Source organism: Oncorhynchus keta, chromosome 10 (genome assembly GCF_023373465.1).
Source record: "Oncorhynchus keta strain PuntledgeMale-10-30-2019 chromosome 10, Oket_V2, whole genome shotgun sequence".
Taxonomy (NCBI): Eukaryota; Metazoa; Chordata; class Actinopteri; order Salmoniformes; family Salmonidae; genus Oncorhynchus; species Oncorhynchus keta.
In genome coordinates this window covers 48,926,364-48,944,284 of record NC_068430.1, presented here as the reverse complement: position 1 = coordinate 48,944,284, position 17,921 = coordinate 48,926,364, and the positions used below count along the sequence as shown (strand labels likewise).

At 43.2% G+C, this 17,921-nt stretch overlaps 1 protein-coding gene across 11 annotated transcripts in view; it reads left to right on the top strand.

The window, feature by feature from the left end:
• Positions 1 to 17,267, top strand: part of ptprt (protein tyrosine phosphatase receptor type T) — a 394,370-nt gene extending 377,103 nt beyond the window's left edge. For all 11 annotated transcript variants that reach the window (XM_035778500.2, XM_052527246.1, XM_035778501.2 and 8 more), the window contains 8 exons: positions 822 to 957; positions 4,307 to 4,456; positions 6,063 to 6,236; positions 7,274 to 7,405; positions 8,423 to 8,548; positions 9,337 to 9,500; positions 14,588 to 14,723; positions 15,400 to 17,267. In XM_035778500.2, the coding sequence (XP_035634393.1) occupies positions 822 to 957; positions 4,307 to 4,456; positions 6,063 to 6,236; positions 7,274 to 7,405; positions 8,423 to 8,548; positions 9,337 to 9,500; positions 14,588 to 14,723; positions 15,400 to 15,453 (1,072 nt within the window). In that variant the 3' untranslated portion in view covers positions 15,454 to 17,267. The remainder of the gene's footprint in view (positions 1 to 821; positions 958 to 4,306; positions 4,457 to 6,062; positions 6,237 to 7,273; positions 7,406 to 8,422; positions 8,549 to 9,336; positions 9,501 to 14,587; positions 14,724 to 15,399) is intronic.
• Positions 17,268 to 17,921: the final 654 nt, after the last annotated feature.

Below are 17,921 nucleotides of genomic sequence, written 5' to 3'. Positions count from 1 at the left end.
TCTCATTCAGTACATCGTCGCTTTTCCACAACCCAAACCATGGTCGGTTCGTGTTCTCCTAAAAAAGTCAGCCTGGCTTTTGACGTACAACTTCCCGATTGCTCCCCAACCTCAATTCCCCCTTTTGAGGATGGACAACGAATGTCCCATGGAGATGCCTATAGGTTGGCAGCCATTCCCCCCACAGAACTGAACGATAGATGGAATGAAGGACAACAGGATGAGCTTTGGCCCGCAGAGCGAAGGCCCTACTGACAGACTGCGGAGTCATTTCTAATTTCCTGGGGCACTTCTTGGCCGTTATCCCCCTGCCAGGACCTAGTTGTTCGCTGCGCTCGCCATTAATCACTGGCGGCTGACAGGCAATCTGTCGGGCTGCCGAGCCACTGAGCGGCCCCTGGCTCCTGAGCTCCGGAGCTGGGACCTGTCAAGAAGCTACCGAGTGAATGATGGCTGAGCAGCCCCCCTCTCCTACCTCTATCTCTTCTCCACCACTATCTCCCTTGCTCCCTCCCTTCCACCCAGCCACTCTGCTGGGTTTATTTCCTTAACACCTAACACCAGGGTCAGGGGAAATGGCTCTAACCCCTACCTGGGGGGTTGGAGTACGCTGTTTTTCAGCGCTGTAAGGCTGTCCTGCCTCCTTTGGATAACCGAGGGAGCTCAGCGTGGTTCAATATAACCCCCGGCCTGTTTATTATAGGGCCGGAGCATGTGTCTTCATGTGTCGCTGCCCTCGCTACTGTACAGAACATACTGGAGAAATGAAATGCTCTCTGTCTCTGTTTCTGTATTCTCTCTCCCTCCCCCTCTCTTTCCAGTGCCGGGGCTGGAAGGACAGGCTGTTTCATAGCTGTGGACATCATGCTGGATATGGCTGAGAACGAGGGAGTGGTGGACATCTTCAACTGCATCCGGGAGCTGCGCTCACAAAGGGTTAACATGGTGCAAACCGAGGTTGGTGAAGCAGCATACTGATTAGCTTGTGTGCGGATAGTGGGTAGAGAAGAGAGCAATATTGTATTATAGCTTGAACATTAGTCATTACAGTGACATGCGAAAGGAATAAATGTGCAGTTAGCTAATTAGCTTAGCATTAGTGATTACTAGCACTCACACAGTTAGCATTAGCCATGAAATTAGAGAGTGCAACTAGAGTTTTCGGACACAGCAAGTCTGTTTAGCGTAGCATTTGCCAATGCCATGGCGGAAGGGTTGACAAGACTCAGACAGTAGCCTGCTGGCGTTGGCCTTTCCCAGCCGGTCAGCAGACTGATCCTATGTCACAGCCCACTGCTCACAGTTTCTCTGCCTGAAATATTCAGCAGGGATATTTTAAAATCAGTCAAATGGAGGAAGGGTGTAGCATAGAAAAACAATCTATAGCATGGACAAAACCCTTTAAGACCAGATTATATTTCTATGGTCTAAAGCAGTGGTCACAAGTAGTCACCAAGGCATTCCTTGTCGATCACCAACCATTTCTGGGGGAAAAAAACTAAAAAGCCTTCCATTACTATTTTATTTTATTTGTTTAACGCTGTTGGTTGTAGGTGCACTTGATTTAGCAACCCTAGTGCCAGGAAGGCAAAGTTTTCCCATTTTGAACCATTTTGCTTGTCTGAAGGTAGAACTCCGACTACGTGGCAAGCCCAGAGAGCAAATCAAGTGCACCTATAGGACTACTGCTGGCCAATCAGATAGTTCCGAACACTGTGTCTGCACAGTTTCCTCGAGCCATAGACCACAAAAAGATTCCTCGAACACACAGCAAAGTTGAAATTGTGAGATTTCAAAAAGTTCAAAACCATGCTGTTTTTATGCGTAAGTGTTTATGTTTAAGTTATTATTCAGCACGGTTAACACTTTTATAACCCATACGCTGTAAAATGTGCATTCTCCCTAATTCCACTCACTCTACAACCAACACTGCAGAGTATAACAAATGGTTCTGATAAGCTAGCGCTGTAATTAGTGCCTCGTGTTTTTTTTTTTATCAAGGAATATTTTACATTCTCTGGTCATAGGCGTAACAACATGAATTGGTGCATGAGGCAGAAGACTGTCAAATTTTCTCAGCTGAGGGAGGGAAAGCGGAGGGACGGTGAGTCGGTTGAGAGGCAGCCTCACCACTGCTCCCTCCCTTCAAACTGACCATCAGATGCAGGTCGTCAGTCCAGTAAAAAAAAAATGTTTTTATTATGCTCACTCAGCTGTGCCTCACCAGTAATCCAACAAATTATATATTACCAGTGTGATCATATACATAATATTTTTTAAATATAATTTCAAATTGGTCTGAGAAGGAAAATCATTGGCAGGGCAATTCAAGCATGCCTACTGCACAGACTTCTGCTACTGAACTGTTTTTAACTCGTTAATGTTTGACTCAAAGTGATCTTGACTCAAAAAAGGTTGGTGGCCACTGGTCTAAAAGCCTAGATAGGAAGTGAGTCCTATGGAGGGAGAATGTAAAGCATAGAAATAGAATCTCTAGAACAGGAAAGGAACTCAGACCTTCAGACCAGATTCTACTTCTATTGCCTCTAAGCCTTTGAGACAGAGGGATCTGGGCTTCAGCTGCCAGACATCCAAGCCAGGTTATTAGGGTTACATTTCCCAGTGGATCATGCAGTAAGCGATGGCTTCCACAGAACAGTGGTCTTTACTCAAGTCTAACACTAGCCATTCCAAGATCTTCTCTCTAGTGGAGAGAATGGGGGAAACAACTATTGTGAGATAATGTGTGTGTTTGAGATCAACTACATTGCAGTCGGGCCTCGCAGAATCACTGCTCTACAAATCACCTTGCATCCAACTAACTACTCATTATTTGATCAAGAGTAGCGATTCTTCGATTCTCATCTTGCTCAAGCTGCTCCCCTCAATCACTCTGACTGCTAGTCCACGGTCAATAGCCATAACGACAAACCGGCTATTGTCAACAGGAATAAGCATCAATATTCTCCATAACCATGTGTGTTCCCACTAGACCGATATACATTGTATATTCTCAGTGACTCCACGACTAGCAACCGTTCATACACACCATCACCACACTTGATATCCCAACTGATCAAGTTTGTGTGGCGTCTCCTCTGGAAGAGTTCCCATGTCGGACTAGCCTAGCTACCTCTGGAGTGTGCTCAGTCATGCATCATCCATCCCAATGTTCCTATTAATATTACATACACGCTGAATAATAGATATCTTAGTCCCGCACACTTTTTCGTTTTTTGGGGTTTTTTTTGCAAATGAGTTTGTGTTTGCTAAGTGTCTTTGGGTTGTCTTAGGGTTATGACCCTGCGTCCAGTCGGCCACTCGGTTTTGCAGTCACCCCCTAAAATAATAAAACGACAGCAAACTTTTCTTAGGTTAGTCCCAACTCGTACTCGTATGAATACAATGATGAGTAGATAGAATTACAGTATGTCATACACAGTGTTCTATATGCCACTTCAATGGCTAAAAATGGATGCCGGGGGCATTAATGGGTAGAGGGCAATTTGTGTCAGTTTAAAGCACTATTCAAAGATAATCCGGCACAAAACAACAAAAAGCAATTCATCTTTTAAAAGGCTTTCTCTGCTCCCGAGTAGCACCAGCTATCAAGGTAATGGATAGCGGAGGTCAACTCTGGATGGATTTAGCCCCGGACGGCTCTCATGGCCGCAATTAACATTCTAAACCCTGAGCCTTCTGCATTGTTGAGTGAAAATATGCATATTTCTATTCACAGGCGAAGGGCTGGGATTTTGGAGATGAATTAATATGTCTGGCTACTTGATGAGCACAATGCATCCGCTGTTGAACCGCACACAGCCTCTTGATCTCCTTTTAAGGCTGTAACATGGCTGCCTTTTTTCCTGTGGTTCATTTACTTCTCCACAGGATATTACTTTATATGCTTCAAAATGCAAATTTATGCGAAGCGCTCTTCAGGCTATGAAATCCGTTTCATCAGAGCACGAGAGTACGTGTTGAAAATGCAGGGCTGCCTTCGCAGAACTGTGTTAGATATGACGTATTGACGTTCAATAATGGCTACACATTATGTTTTTGTGTCGCCGTGTACAATCAAAATTCTACAGCTGTGCTCGGTACCTGTATGCACTACTCTGCTTCTCGACACTTTTCAACAGTACATGTGAATTGAGACTAATGGATTTGAATCGGGTCCAACTACTGGTTGAAGTGCTGTCATAAAGTAGGTGTTTAGTGTTTTGAGGTTGACCTAAAGGGTCGAAGTACATGAACATCTAACTGTATGTCATTACACCTGTATTCTCATCATTTCCTACCCCAGGAGCAGTATGTTTTTGTCCACGACGCCATCCTCGAAGCCTGCCTGTGTGGAAACACGGCCATCCCAGTCTGTGAATTCAGAGCCATATACTACAACATCAGCAGACTGGACCCACAGACCAACTCCAGCCAAATTAAGGATGAATTTCAGGTTAGCACCCTCCACTTCTTAACTCTTAAACTCTCGGTCCGTCTGTCTGTCTACCTGTCTATGTCCCTCTGTCCGTCTGTCTGTCTGTCCGTCCGTCCGTCCGTCGCTTTTCTTCCTAAGAGGCATGTCATTAGCCTTTTCCAACAAAGGAGTTACATTTGCTTTCTCCAAGAACAATACATTTTTTAAATCCAGATATTGACTGATATTGAATTATAGCACAAAAATCCAGGGATTTTTGTGGGAATTCAAGTATCCCTTTTTTTTCTTAGAATGCATATGGGCCTCCCGAGTGGTGCTGCGGTCTAAGACACTGCACCACAGTGCTAGAGGTGTCACTATCACGGGCTGTATCAAAACCGGCCGTGATCGGGAGTCCCATAGGGCGGCGCACAATTGGCCCAGCGTCGTCCGGGTTAGGGGAGGGTTTGGCCGGGGAGGCTTTACTTGGCTCATCGTAGCGGGCACATTGGGGGCTGGCTTCCGGGTTAAGCGGGCGGGTGTTAAGAAGCGCGGTTTAGAGGGTCACGTTTCTGAGGACGCATGACTCGACCTTCGCCTTCCGAGCCCGTTTGGGAGTTGCAGCGAGGAGACGATCAAAATTGGGGAGGAAAAGGGGCTAAAAAAATATATATATATATATACATTTTCTAATGGTATCAGGTATTTTATAAAAACATTTTTTTAAAGCAAATCATATATGACTCATTTGCATAAACACACTGGATGTATTTCCATATATGAACACATTAACATCAAGGGGTGGAGCAGGCCTGCATCCACCAAAAACCTGTTCTGTATAGGCCTATCTGCACTCACCTGCACTGTCTAGACTGCTTCATTGATTACTGTTGCTGTCATGTTCAGTTGCATAATTCAACAAGTGTGTCAATAGCAGGATAACCTTGGATTCAAAATCAACACTCTTGGATCTGGATTACACCTTTCTAAACATACTTTACATTGTTTGCAAGATCGGACATAGTATAATCCGAGTATTCATCTTTGGAAGTTGCTTTCATTTCAGGGTATGTATTTTGTAAACATTTCAACTGTATTAAATAATTACTTTTTAATTACAAATCAATTGTACACCCATCAAAATAGTTTTCTTTCTTGTGATGTAAGTATCAAGACGATGTGTTTAATCCCAGACTATGCTTTAGCGTTCTTATAGATGCATCAGAAAGACAATGTATTCCATTGTTTGACAGGTCATTACAAACATTTCTGTGGTCGTAGCATTAATGGGGGAAAACGACAGGCACAAGCAAGAGTATGAAAGAGTTGCAGGAGTAAAATGAAAGCAATCAATCTAGCGATATTTAAGTGACAAGTGGATTTTGCACCCCTCAAACAAAGGAAATACAAATAGATAGATCCTCGGGTGAGCGTTGCTGGCCTATAGGCTTTAGCTAATATGGTCTTGTGTCTCGCGAACAACTCTGGTTTTATTGTTGATACCCTGTCGGTTACATGAGGAGTTATGACAAAAAAAAATGCAGGTGTCGAAGTTGAAGTTGAAAATATGGAGGTTTCCTTCCCCCCCAAAAATATGTTTGTTAAACCTTATAATAATTGTCAAAATAACATCCTCCCTCTCTAGACTCTGAACATCGTGACTCCCCGGGTCCGGCCTGAAGACTGTAGCGTGGGACTGCTCCCCCGGAACCACGACAAGAACCGCAGCATGGATGTCCTGTCTGTGGATCGATGCTTGCCCTTCCTCATCTCCGTGGACGGAGAGTCCAGTAACTACATCAACGCTGCCCTCATGGACGTAAATGAATCTCGCTCTCTCGCCTGCTCTCTCTCTTCCCTGCTCTCTCTCTCTCGCTGTCTGTCTGTCTCTGTCTGTCTCTCTCTTTCTCCTCTCTTGCTTTGATTGAACATGCCTTGTCCCAAATGTGCAAACCCTACCCATCTATAACCAGGCTCAAACAAACGCTCAAAGATTTCGAATACTATTTGAACCCATGCAGGTCTGCACAACACCAATCATGACTGAGGCAAATTGTGTCAGAGGCTGCCAAGTAGCGTAAACCATTGGATTTAGCTTGGCTGATGTAATCCAACCTGGAAAAGACACAGATCAGTTAGTTTGAGATATGCCTCGGTTCTGTTGCGTTATTAATTAGAATAGGGATGTTATGTTTTGTATTTATTGCATTTTTTGGGGGTGGGAAATGGGGAGGCTGTGACTGGGTACATGCAAATGCAACTCAATTAGATAACAGGTTACAAAAATGAAATGTCAAAGGGCAACAGCAATAAAAAAAGATAACCAACAACATCATCTGACAACTGATCATCAACCAACACACCACTAAGTGATAGCACTGTGGTAAATGATAAGGAATGACTGCGAAAGCAGCCTCACACTCTAGGCCCTCATAGCAGATCTACCAAACGATACACACGCAGATCCAGATAAGCCACACGGAGCTGATGAGAAAAGAACGGCAGGCAATAACAAGCACAGAGGTGGCGTCAAATAAAGCCAGCAGTGTCTTTCTCAGAACCGGCCTGCTAGTCTGGCAACAGCGTAATGACCTGCAGTGGGATTTCTCTTGTCAATGCATCACGATGCAAGGTTAACACTGTCCGTGGGAGTTCGCCGGGCTCTTTGTCCTCGCCACCAGTTGATCAGGCATCGGAAACCCACCGCGACCCGTGGCTGTTTTAGTGGTCCCACCACCGTCTCTGCTCTCTCTCTTTCTCGCTCTCTTTCTCATCTCTCTCTCTCTTATTTTACTCTCTCTCTCTCGGTACCGGGGGCTGAATTGTTGTGGTGTTTGTCATTGATTTTTTTCCCAGAGCCATAAACAGCCAGCAGCCTTCATCGTAACCCAGCACCCACTGCCCAACACGGTGGCCGACTTCTGGAGGCTGGTGTTCGACTACAACTGCTCCTCGATAGTAATGCTCAACGAGATGGATGCCGCACAGGTGTGTATTGTTGACCCCCGGGGGTCGCACACACAAATGGGTGTACATACATCGACATACACACAGACCAATAATCTTTTTGACTGTCGGTCTGCTAGGGGGTCTTACACATGCTCTATCTCTCTCTATTCATCTCCATCTATCCCTCCATTGTCATTTCCTCCATCGACTCTCACACACACAGTTTCATGGAGCAGGATAAGCCTCATAGGAGAGCTGCTCTTTTCTCTGCCCGGGGTTTAACTATTCAACATAACTCCCAGAACACTCAGACACCCACATTGAAACCTAGCAAAGAGCACATCAATACCTCCCATATTAAAGGAGAGTTTCACTATTAGGAACCTAATCTGTATTTTTGATATAAATGGCATGTTCTAGTAGGGTCCAGACACTTTTTTTTTGTCTTTAAAAAAATATCTGTTTTTTTGGATGCCCTTGAACTCCAGAATGAGGTTCAGGAAGTCAATCTCTGGACGTGTCTGGACCCTTTATAACATTCTATTTACATAAAAAAAATATAGAGATTTTGTTCCCAAGTAGTGACATTTTCCAACTAACTCGTTTGAAAGGTTGGAACCCTTCAAAAGCTTTAGACTGGAGGAAAACCCATCATGGCCCTAAGATGTAGGTGTACCGTGCAGAGGCCAATAAGGTCAAGGTTTTTCTTTTGTATGCACATGACCTTCAATTGCTTACGCCCAGCAGTGTGACCTTGCATTTCAACTCAGATGGTTTTGTTCAAATGGCTAAAGCAATGTGTAGTTTATGTAATTTTTTCAGTGCTCCCCAATGGGTAAAATCCCCAAGTAGTCAACAACAGTGTCCACACCAGTATGTGGTGTACCTAACATGTGATGTAGCTCATGCCAGAACTACAACTACAACTAGAACGGACATTCCCATTCAAGTCAATATCCTGTGATTGGTGCACCGACAGCGATATTAAATGTACCCATAGGAGTAAAACTACTTCTAAACTCTATTTCTATGGCTAAACCCCTCTTCAATCCCTAGTTGTGCATGCAGTACTGGCCCGAGAAGAGCTCCTGCTGCTATGGCCCCATCCAGGTGGAGTTCATCTCAGCCGACATCGACGAAGATATCATCAACCGCATCTTCAGGATCTGCAACATGGCCAGGGTCTGTATCATGTGTATCACCCTGTAAATATTCACCCTCTGCTTTGAGCCCTGCCAATGCAGATGGCGCTAACAGACAGGTCCAGCCTGGCAGAGCAGTGGTTGGTTCAGGCTGATTTCATATGAGGGGGCTTTGTTCTACGGTACTACTCATTAGACCCCGTTTAAATCACCACAATGCGAATCCCTGTGTTCGTGGCACATGGTTACTCTTCTCTCTCTCCTCTTCTCTGCCTCTCGTTCAGTCATGGTTCTCCCACTTTCACCAGCATCACAAGCAGGCTTTGCTGGCCAGCTAATCAACGCTCTGCTCTGTGCCGGTGCGAAAAGCCACAGTGGCGGCATCTCCAATGTACCATGAAATGGTTCCATCACCACCGCCACAAGCGGATGACACGGCTCATGCACGACAGAATTCAGCTGACCCCCACCCTCCCTCCTCCCAGCTGACGTCTTTATTGTAGTTGCCAGTCGTTGGCTCTGCTCTGGCTAAGGAAAGCATAGCCACAATGAGCCAAAAGACACTGGGATTGCATCAGCAGTTATTTAATAACTTGAGTGGTTTAGGTTTACAGTGGACACAGAGGTAAACTTGATTTATCTACACATTTTCGTGACGGTTATGAGCAGGAAGATTAGCATTAGGTTGATGATTATGATGAGGATGCTGACTGTGATGTTGTCCATATTGAGGATGTTTTGATAATGGCAATGACGATGATGTTGACGACAACAATGATGTTGACGATGGCATTCATTTATGATTCTCTCTCTCACTGTCTTTGGCAGCCCCAGGACGGTTACCGTTTGGTGCAGCATTTCCAGTTCATTGGCTGGCCCGCTTACCGCGACACGCCCCTGTCCAAGCGTTCTATCCTGCAGCTGGTGAGACGTCTGGCCAAGTGGCAGGAGCAGTACGACGGGGGAGACGGACGCACCGTGGTCCACTGCCTGTGAGTAGTTAAAGGGGCTCAGAAGGAGTTCAGTCATTGTATTGCGGTGTCAATATTAGGACAGACTCAAACATTCATGGAAGTTGTACACCTATACAATGCCCATATTAGGACAGTTACACGTCCATGGACATTGGATACAAGGGCCTAATATTTAAACATAGACAGGATGTGGAGGGGTAGAGTTTCTGAAAGTGCAGAAACTATAAAAACAAAACCTAATAAATTGCTGTGATTAACTCAAATTAAAACAAATTGTGCTACTGAATGAGTGAAGTTTAGTTTTAGTTTTAAACAACGCAACATGTAGACATTTACCTTACTGGGTAGTGGTGGAAGAACTTCCTGTATATATTCTGGCTGGCCCTACTCATATTCTACACCATACTCATCTCAGACAGGATGACAATAGGGAATGTGCTCTATGAATGTATTCATCACGGCATGCTTCCTTAGTGCTGTTTTCTTCTAGAGCAGTGGTCACCAACCTTTTCTGAGTCAAACTTTGGAAGTCAAAAGGCAAGCTGAGATCCACCACTCAGATTTAGTTTTAACTTGACTTAAAAAATGCAACAATAACCTAATAAACAAATATATGTTGGAATGAGGATGGTGCGGTAGGTCTAATACATTATCACAGTATATTGGCTATGCTTGGCCTCCTAATATTGTTCTTCTCAGACCATATTATATTTCAATACTCAAGCTTTCATAACAAAATAGATCAGTTGTATCACATGTGAGGCACAGCTGAGAATAAATTGAAATAATTTTATTTTTCATTTCACTGGACTGATGGTACCTGCATCTGATGGTCAGTGTCAGCAGATGGAGAGAGCAGCAGAGGGTCTGCCTCTCAGGTCTCTGCTCTCTCCTTTCCTCCGGTGAGACTGACCAGAGAGAGGGGACACCGTCTTCCACCTGATGACAAAACTCGAGTCCCACCACATTTTCTCTGCCTCATGCACACATTCATGTTGTTCCTATGACCAGAGGGCACCTTATTCATCCAAGCTACTCAATACTGCCCCCCTGTCACCAAGAAGTTAACAGCATTGTCAGCTATAACCAAGCAAACAGCACCTCTCCCATTCTCATAGTCACTGGCTTCATAGTGATTAATTTAGGGAGAGTGCCCCAACGATAACAAAACATGATAAGTCCTGGATGTGATTTCTTTCCCCACTGCCCAAAATACCAAACAAAACCTATTTTGTAACAGTTCACTAGTGCTAGTCTAATCAAGTGCCCATTGATTTCTTGAGGCAAAAGAAACGCACACCTGTTTAGGTGAGGTGCTGGCTAGCGGAGGAGAACACTTGAAAAATAAAAGGAGAGCCTCACAACTCTAGGAGCTAAGATGCAATAATAATAACGTTTCGACAGACAAGCTGTCTTCGTCAGGGTATCAGTGTTTGTTACGCCTTAGCTTGGCTGTTACTAAACTGCTACACACTACCTGTACTCAGTGGTGTAAAGAACTTAAGTAAAAATACTTTCAAGTACCACTTAAGTCATTTTTTACCTTACCTTACTCTTTTTTTTTTGACTACTTTTACTTTACCACATTCTTAAAGAAAATAATGTACTTTTTACTCTATACATTTACCCTGACTCCTAAAAGTACTTGTTACATTTTGAATGCTTAGCAGGACAGGGAAATGGTACAATTCATGCACTTATCAAGAGAACTTCTCTGGTCATCCCTACTGCATCTGATCTGGCAGACTCACTAAACGCTAATGCTTTGTTTGTCAATTCTGAGTGTTGGAGTGTGCCCCTGGCGATCCGTCAATAAGAAAAACAACAATTGTGCTGTCTGGTTTAATATAAGGAATTTGAATTCATACTTTTACTCAAGTTAGACAATTTAGTACTTTTTCCACCACTGGATATGGCTGGGGGTTAAAACATTTATTTCACATGACCCATCAATCTAGACAAGTGTGTCTGGGTAAGCATCAATTAATATTTCTAAAATATTTTTATCTGGACACTTTCTTTTTACCTGGAATGTTTCCTTATTGTAGACTACTACGACTTTTAGTCTTAATCTTTACTTCACTACTTACTGTTTAGCACATGACCTCACATGTGAATCCTTAAAGAGATGGGTGGGGCTGGTTTAAGAGGGTGTGAACAATGCTGAATGGGTGTAGACAAAGGAGAGCTCTCCAGTTGGTTCCAAACAATTCAAAACAACGCAAAAGTTTATCAACTTTCAAAGCAGAATTACTTTCCCATTGTTCCTCAGAAATGCAGTGTATGATATACCATTTTGTAGCTATGGGTTACTACTCTTATCGAATGTATAAAAAATAAAAAATATTTTTTTAAATGAAATTTTGCTACATAAGGCTAATTTGAGCTGGTCAGTGTCATACCAGTCCCCCGAATCCAAGCAGTATACTCTGGCCTACTTGGAGTACACTGTGAGAAATTTACAATGGCAAGAAGGCCAAGACAAATGGATGCACATGCTGCGTTAGCATTGCTACAAATTCTGAATGAAAATTACTCAGATGGTGGGGATGAAATGAATCATGACATCTCTTACGTTTATTCTTCTAATTCTGAGTCTGATTCTGAGCCTGAATCTACACCTCCGAGAAAATGCCAGAACATTGCGCAGTGAGCTGGTGCCCGCACCACCACCAAATGAAAGCAGGAGAGAGAAAGGGGGGGGACTTTTGGATAGAACAAGCCGGTGACAATGCTAAATGCCGATGAATTATCAGTACAAAATGTCATCAATGAGAGAGCAGACCCTACATATCAAGCAAAAAACAACATCAGCAACACACTCACAAGCTTTTGTTATTTATGTGACATGGACATGCTCCAACCGATGCCGTTGCATATTCCATCTAAGCATGAGCTGACAATAAACTATTTTTGACTGGTGTAATATAAAGACTTATATTCATTATAATTTAATTATTGCTTTTGTGCTGATTTCATCAAGCACACTTGGCACCGATAATGTTGTTTAGGCTACTGATGCTTTCATCATTTAACTGCGCATTTTGCTGATCGTGCATCTTGTGGTTTGGGTATTTTTGTTTGTTTTGTTCCTTATAAAAAGAAGCTGATACCGTGTTCCAACACATATACTTTCTATTTCATAGTTGTAACAAAGGCACTCCACGAATACAATTGATTGAACACTTGAATTTTGTTGTTTTTTTGTTTTTACATATAGCCGTAACATAAACGAATGAAAATGCTATGGTGTATTTTTTTTCTTTTGTATTCTGTTACCTAGGACATTCATAAAAACAACCAAATTATAATTTTTCTGATAGCATGTTTAAAATGTAGGATGTTTCAGTAAGAATGACTACTCATCAGCTTGAAGAGGGGTCCTTTTAGGCCCAGCTGTCTTTATCGTTCTGTCCTCCTTCACTCTCTCTGTCCTTTTACCATCCCTTTCATCCTTTTCACCTCTCTTTACATGTATCTTTCTCCCTCCCCTGCTCTCCATGTCTCCTTCTCTTCCTTTACCTCTTTATACCTTTCTGTCCCTCTTCCTAGCTCTATCTGTCCCTTTCTCACCCCCCTGTTTTAACCTCTCTCTCTATCCTCATTCATCCCCTTTTCTTCAATTATATACACTGCTCAAAAAATAAATAAAGGGAACACTAAAATAACACATCCTAGATCTGAATGAATGAAATATTGTTATTAATGACTTTTTTCTTTAAATAGTTGAATGTGCTGACAACAAAATCACACAAAAAATGATCAATGGAAATCAAATTGATCAAACCATGGAGGTCTGGATTTGGAGTCACACTCAAAATGAAAGTGGAAAACCACACTACAGGCTGATCCAACTTTGATGTAATGTCCTTAAAACAAGTCAAAATGAGGCTCAGTAGTGTGTGTGGCCTCCACGTGCCTGTATGACCTCCCTACAACACCCGGGCATTCTCCTGATGAGGTGGCGGATGGTCTCCTGAGGGATCTCCTCCCAGACCTGGACTAAAGCAGCCGCCAACTCCTGGACAGTCTGTGGTGCAACTGGTGGATGGAGCGAGACATGATGTCCCAGATGTGCTCAATTGGATTCTGGTCTGGGGAACGGGCGGGCCAGTCCATAGCATCAATGCCTTCCTCTTGCAGGAACTGCTGACACACTCCAGCCACATGAGGTCTTGCATTAGGAAGAACCCGGGGCAAACGCACCAGCATATGGTCTCACAAGGGGTCTGAGGATCTCATCTCGGTACCTAATGGCAGTCAGGCTACCTCTGGCGAGCACATGGAGGGCTGTGCGGCCCCCCAAAGAAATGCCACCCCACACCATGACTGACCCACCGCCAAACCAGTCATGCTGGAGGATGTTGCAGGCAACAGAACGTTCTCCACGGCGTCTCCAGACGTCTGTCACATGTGCTCAGTGTGAACCTGCTTTCATCTGTGAAGAGCACAGGGCGCCAGTGGCGAATTTGCCAATATTGGTGTTCTCTGGCAAATGCCAAACGTCCTGCACGGTGTTGGGCTGTAAAGCATGACCCCCACCTGTGGACGTCGGGCCCTCATAGCACCCTCATGGAGTCTCTTTCTGACCATTTGGGCAGACACATGCACATTTGTGGCCTGCTCGAGGTCATTTTGCAGGGCTCTGGCAGTGCTCTTCCTGCTCCTCCTTGCACAAAGGCGGAAGTAGTGGTCCTGCTGCTGAGTTGTTGCCCTCCTACGGCCTCCTCCACATCTCCTGATGTACTGGCCTGTCTCCTGGTAGCGCCTCCATGCTCTGGACACTACGCTGACAGACACAGCAAACCTTCTTGTCACAGCTTGCATTGATGTGTCATCCTGGATGAGCTGCACTCCCTTTATTTTTTTGAGCAGTGTATGTATATATATACATTATTATTATTATTATTATATTTTTAAAAAAACCTTTATTTAACTAGGGAAGTCAGTTAAAAGAACAACTTATTTTCAATGACTGCCTAGGAACAGTGTTCAGGGGCAGAATGACAGATTTTTACCTTGTCAGCTCGGGGATTCAATCTTGCAACCTTTTGATTACAAGTCCAATGCTCTAACCACTAGGCTACCTAACCTCTCTCCAACAGGACGGGTGGTGGACGGAGTGGTACCTTCTGTGCCATCTGCAGCATCAGTGAGATGATCCAGCAGCAGAACATTGTAGACGTGTTCCACACCGTCAAGACGCTGAGGAACAACAAATCCAACATGGTGGAGACTATGGTACGTTCCACTGACCACAACAGTTAGGGTGATATGGTACTGCATAAGAGGCTTGAGGACGGTTGCTATCCGTACCTACTATATAAGCAACGTAGGACACACAGTTGTGGCTCTATTGGACAGGTTTGAGACCATAGAGAGTAAGGCGGACACACACCACACACACATATCCTCAGGCTGATGACTTGCTATGGCAGGTGTTGTTTAGCAGATGTCTCTATACCTTCTAATACAGCCTCGGAAACAAGATGCTCAATTTCACAGAACCATCTCAGGTTGGGCACAGCTGTTCACTTAGAATTAAAGCAGATTTTGGTAGCAAAAGACAACTACCGTAGTAAAAAAGTTATTGTAGACTTTGAAGATGCTGTCATAATCCTGCATGGAATTTGTTGTATTTAGATCAAAGATGATTTGATTATCTTTGTTGTTTATCTACTGTTACATTGTCTCTGAATGTTATTTTCCCACTTGAATTTACGAACCAGTGCTACTCATGGAAGAGATTGATAATATTATTGTTGGAAGCATAGAGATCCCCAGTGTGTTTGAGTTTCCCTTTTTATTCATTATAAAAAAATAAAAAATGATCCATGAGCCTGATGTCTAAGTTAACTTTCTGAGAGATGATATGAAAAAATGATGCCAATGTGTGACTAGTCTTTCCCTTTTCCAGGAACAGTATAAATTCTGCTATGAAGTTGCTCTGGAGGCCCTTAGCGCATTCTGAGAGACTGCCTCTCGTGTCCGTGGGACACAGTGCTGACTGCAGAAACACCAACCCATCCGAGGCAGGGGATGTGTGGGTGCAACCACACACACATGAAACTGTACAGAAGAAGAAAAAAACGCCCTACACACTGGGTTCATGTGCGCACTTCTGCAAGACTGGGACCGCTTTTGTTTGTATAAAGAAAAAATGAAATGACAACCTCAACCCTTTTCTTCTTTCTTCAGTGTCCATCTTGAACTGTGATGTGATCTTGTACCAGTCATTTCCTTTTTAGATATATGCCTTGAATGTCACACCCTCAATGTAAAAGTACAACCCTGGAAGATTAGCTGAGATCATGGGGATCCTAATAACAATACATGCAGACCAACCAACAGAACCGATACCACCAGACAGACAAAGACAGAAGATTCAAACTCTCCCTGGCTTTGCACCTCTTTTTAATGAACCTTAATAACGACTGTATTATATGCCCCCCCCCCTTCTACGATTGAACATAAAATGGCAGATACATTTTGTAATTCTCTGGATTTTGTGGTTCTTGCAACATGTTTACATCCATGTTCACACACTGATTTTCTCACATTCGCAATGTGATGTCTTCAGTTTGTTTTGATATTGTGGCATGTTCTCATCATTCTGGTGTCCCATGGCTCTTGTGCTATGCAGACAATCATGAATTCCGAGGCCCATTCTGGTTTTCTCCATTGACAGGGAGAGTCAGTCAACGCTTTAGCATTCTATGCTGGCGCTACGTATACAGTATTCATCAAAGCGTTCATGTGTTTTGTATTTTGCACTGCTTTACCTTCAAACACCCATTCAACTCTTGTGTAATTTGATCGACAGTGCCATATTCACATCTTTAAGCGCACGTACGATTTTAACCAAATTGTGAAGAAACGTGTCAGCCCGAAGGATGGAGTGGGATAATGTTCTAGTAATATGCACCTCAAGCTTGTCAAACACTGTAGCAGCCCCTGCCCTACTGTTGCCCAACCTCAGGTTTTGGTGAGAAGAATACTTTGCTTTTCATCCTTGATCATTCTGCGCCCATACTCTAGGAGCAGTTTGGCTTTGTGTAAGGATGTCCTAATATGGACACCATACTTGTGTTCTGCAATTACTCTCTCCCTATGCATCTAATACATACTGTTTGACATGGAAACAGAATCCAGAATCTGAAATTGTGAACCCAACTCTTGAATGAGGCAGGGATTTGATCCAAGCGCTCTAGTTTTATAGGCAATGTTACCGCGTTTGCATAAATCACATTCAAGGTAGACTGCAGATGTTGGCTCATTTGGAAATTGCCTATAAATTACAAGCGTTCTATGGTGCGAGTCCCAGCCTGAATTTTGCAAGCTAACTGTTTTATTTTTATTTGTTGTGTTTTCTGTCCATTGAATGGTTTTAGTACAGTGTTGTATAGGGCTTTTTCAGTAGAATGTTTTGCTCAACATGGACAGTGACTTGAAGAAGTCTTACATCAACTCACAGCGTAGTTGTTCTATTGACATGCGGTTGTTTGGTGACTGAAAGCACAAAGAGAAACAGTGTTGGATTTTGAATGGAAGAGAGGATAATGTGAATGCAAGTTGTTTTCCTTTTTTCCCCGATAGGCTTTATTTGGCTTTTCATATCTCCACTAGCTGTGTTATATTTTGTTTTCCTCCTTTTTTTCTTGAATTTGTCTAACTTTTTTTTTTTTTTGTCTAGCAAAGTGATATTTAGAACTGGTGATGAAATTGCCATGGTTGTTTTGTTGTTAGAAAATGTGGTAACATCAAATAAAGGGACCAAAATGTTGAACAATAGATTTGAATAATTCTTCTTTCAACACATTTCATCAACCAACCATGGATATTATATACAGTGAATGTCAAGCCTACATTACAATAGCATTACGAAGGTGAAACATCAATCTCAGCGAGAATCAAACAAAATACTGATAAATCAAGATCCAACCCTCCCATTTTCTCCATTAAATCCCAGACACCGAATGCATACATGTGTGGACAGAGTGTTACACACAAAGACAGACACACGCAAACGAACCAATTCATTCTAGTCCCATCCATTTAAGGCTGTGATGTGGCTACATTTGATAATCCCTCATTGGGATGCAAGGGCCAATCTGGTGCAGTTTCTCATATATAACATTTTGCCACAGGGTGATTTGTATCCATTTTACCCCCCTTCAACAAGCCTAAAATAATTATTGTTTTTTTTATGAGTTTGGCTATTGGCCCATTTCATTTGCTCTCACTGAAATGTCATTATTTAGGGGGCATCTAATATATCTGCTTTAACACATTAAACAAGGGCATTCGGTGACTTGGGGAGAGGAATGCATCTTCATCGCTAGAGATGGTGCTGCTAACTAATGCATGGTCATAACACCAGAAACTGAAGACAGTCAAATTCAGTCATCTCCAGAATTAATGAGTGCAGATAGAAAGTTA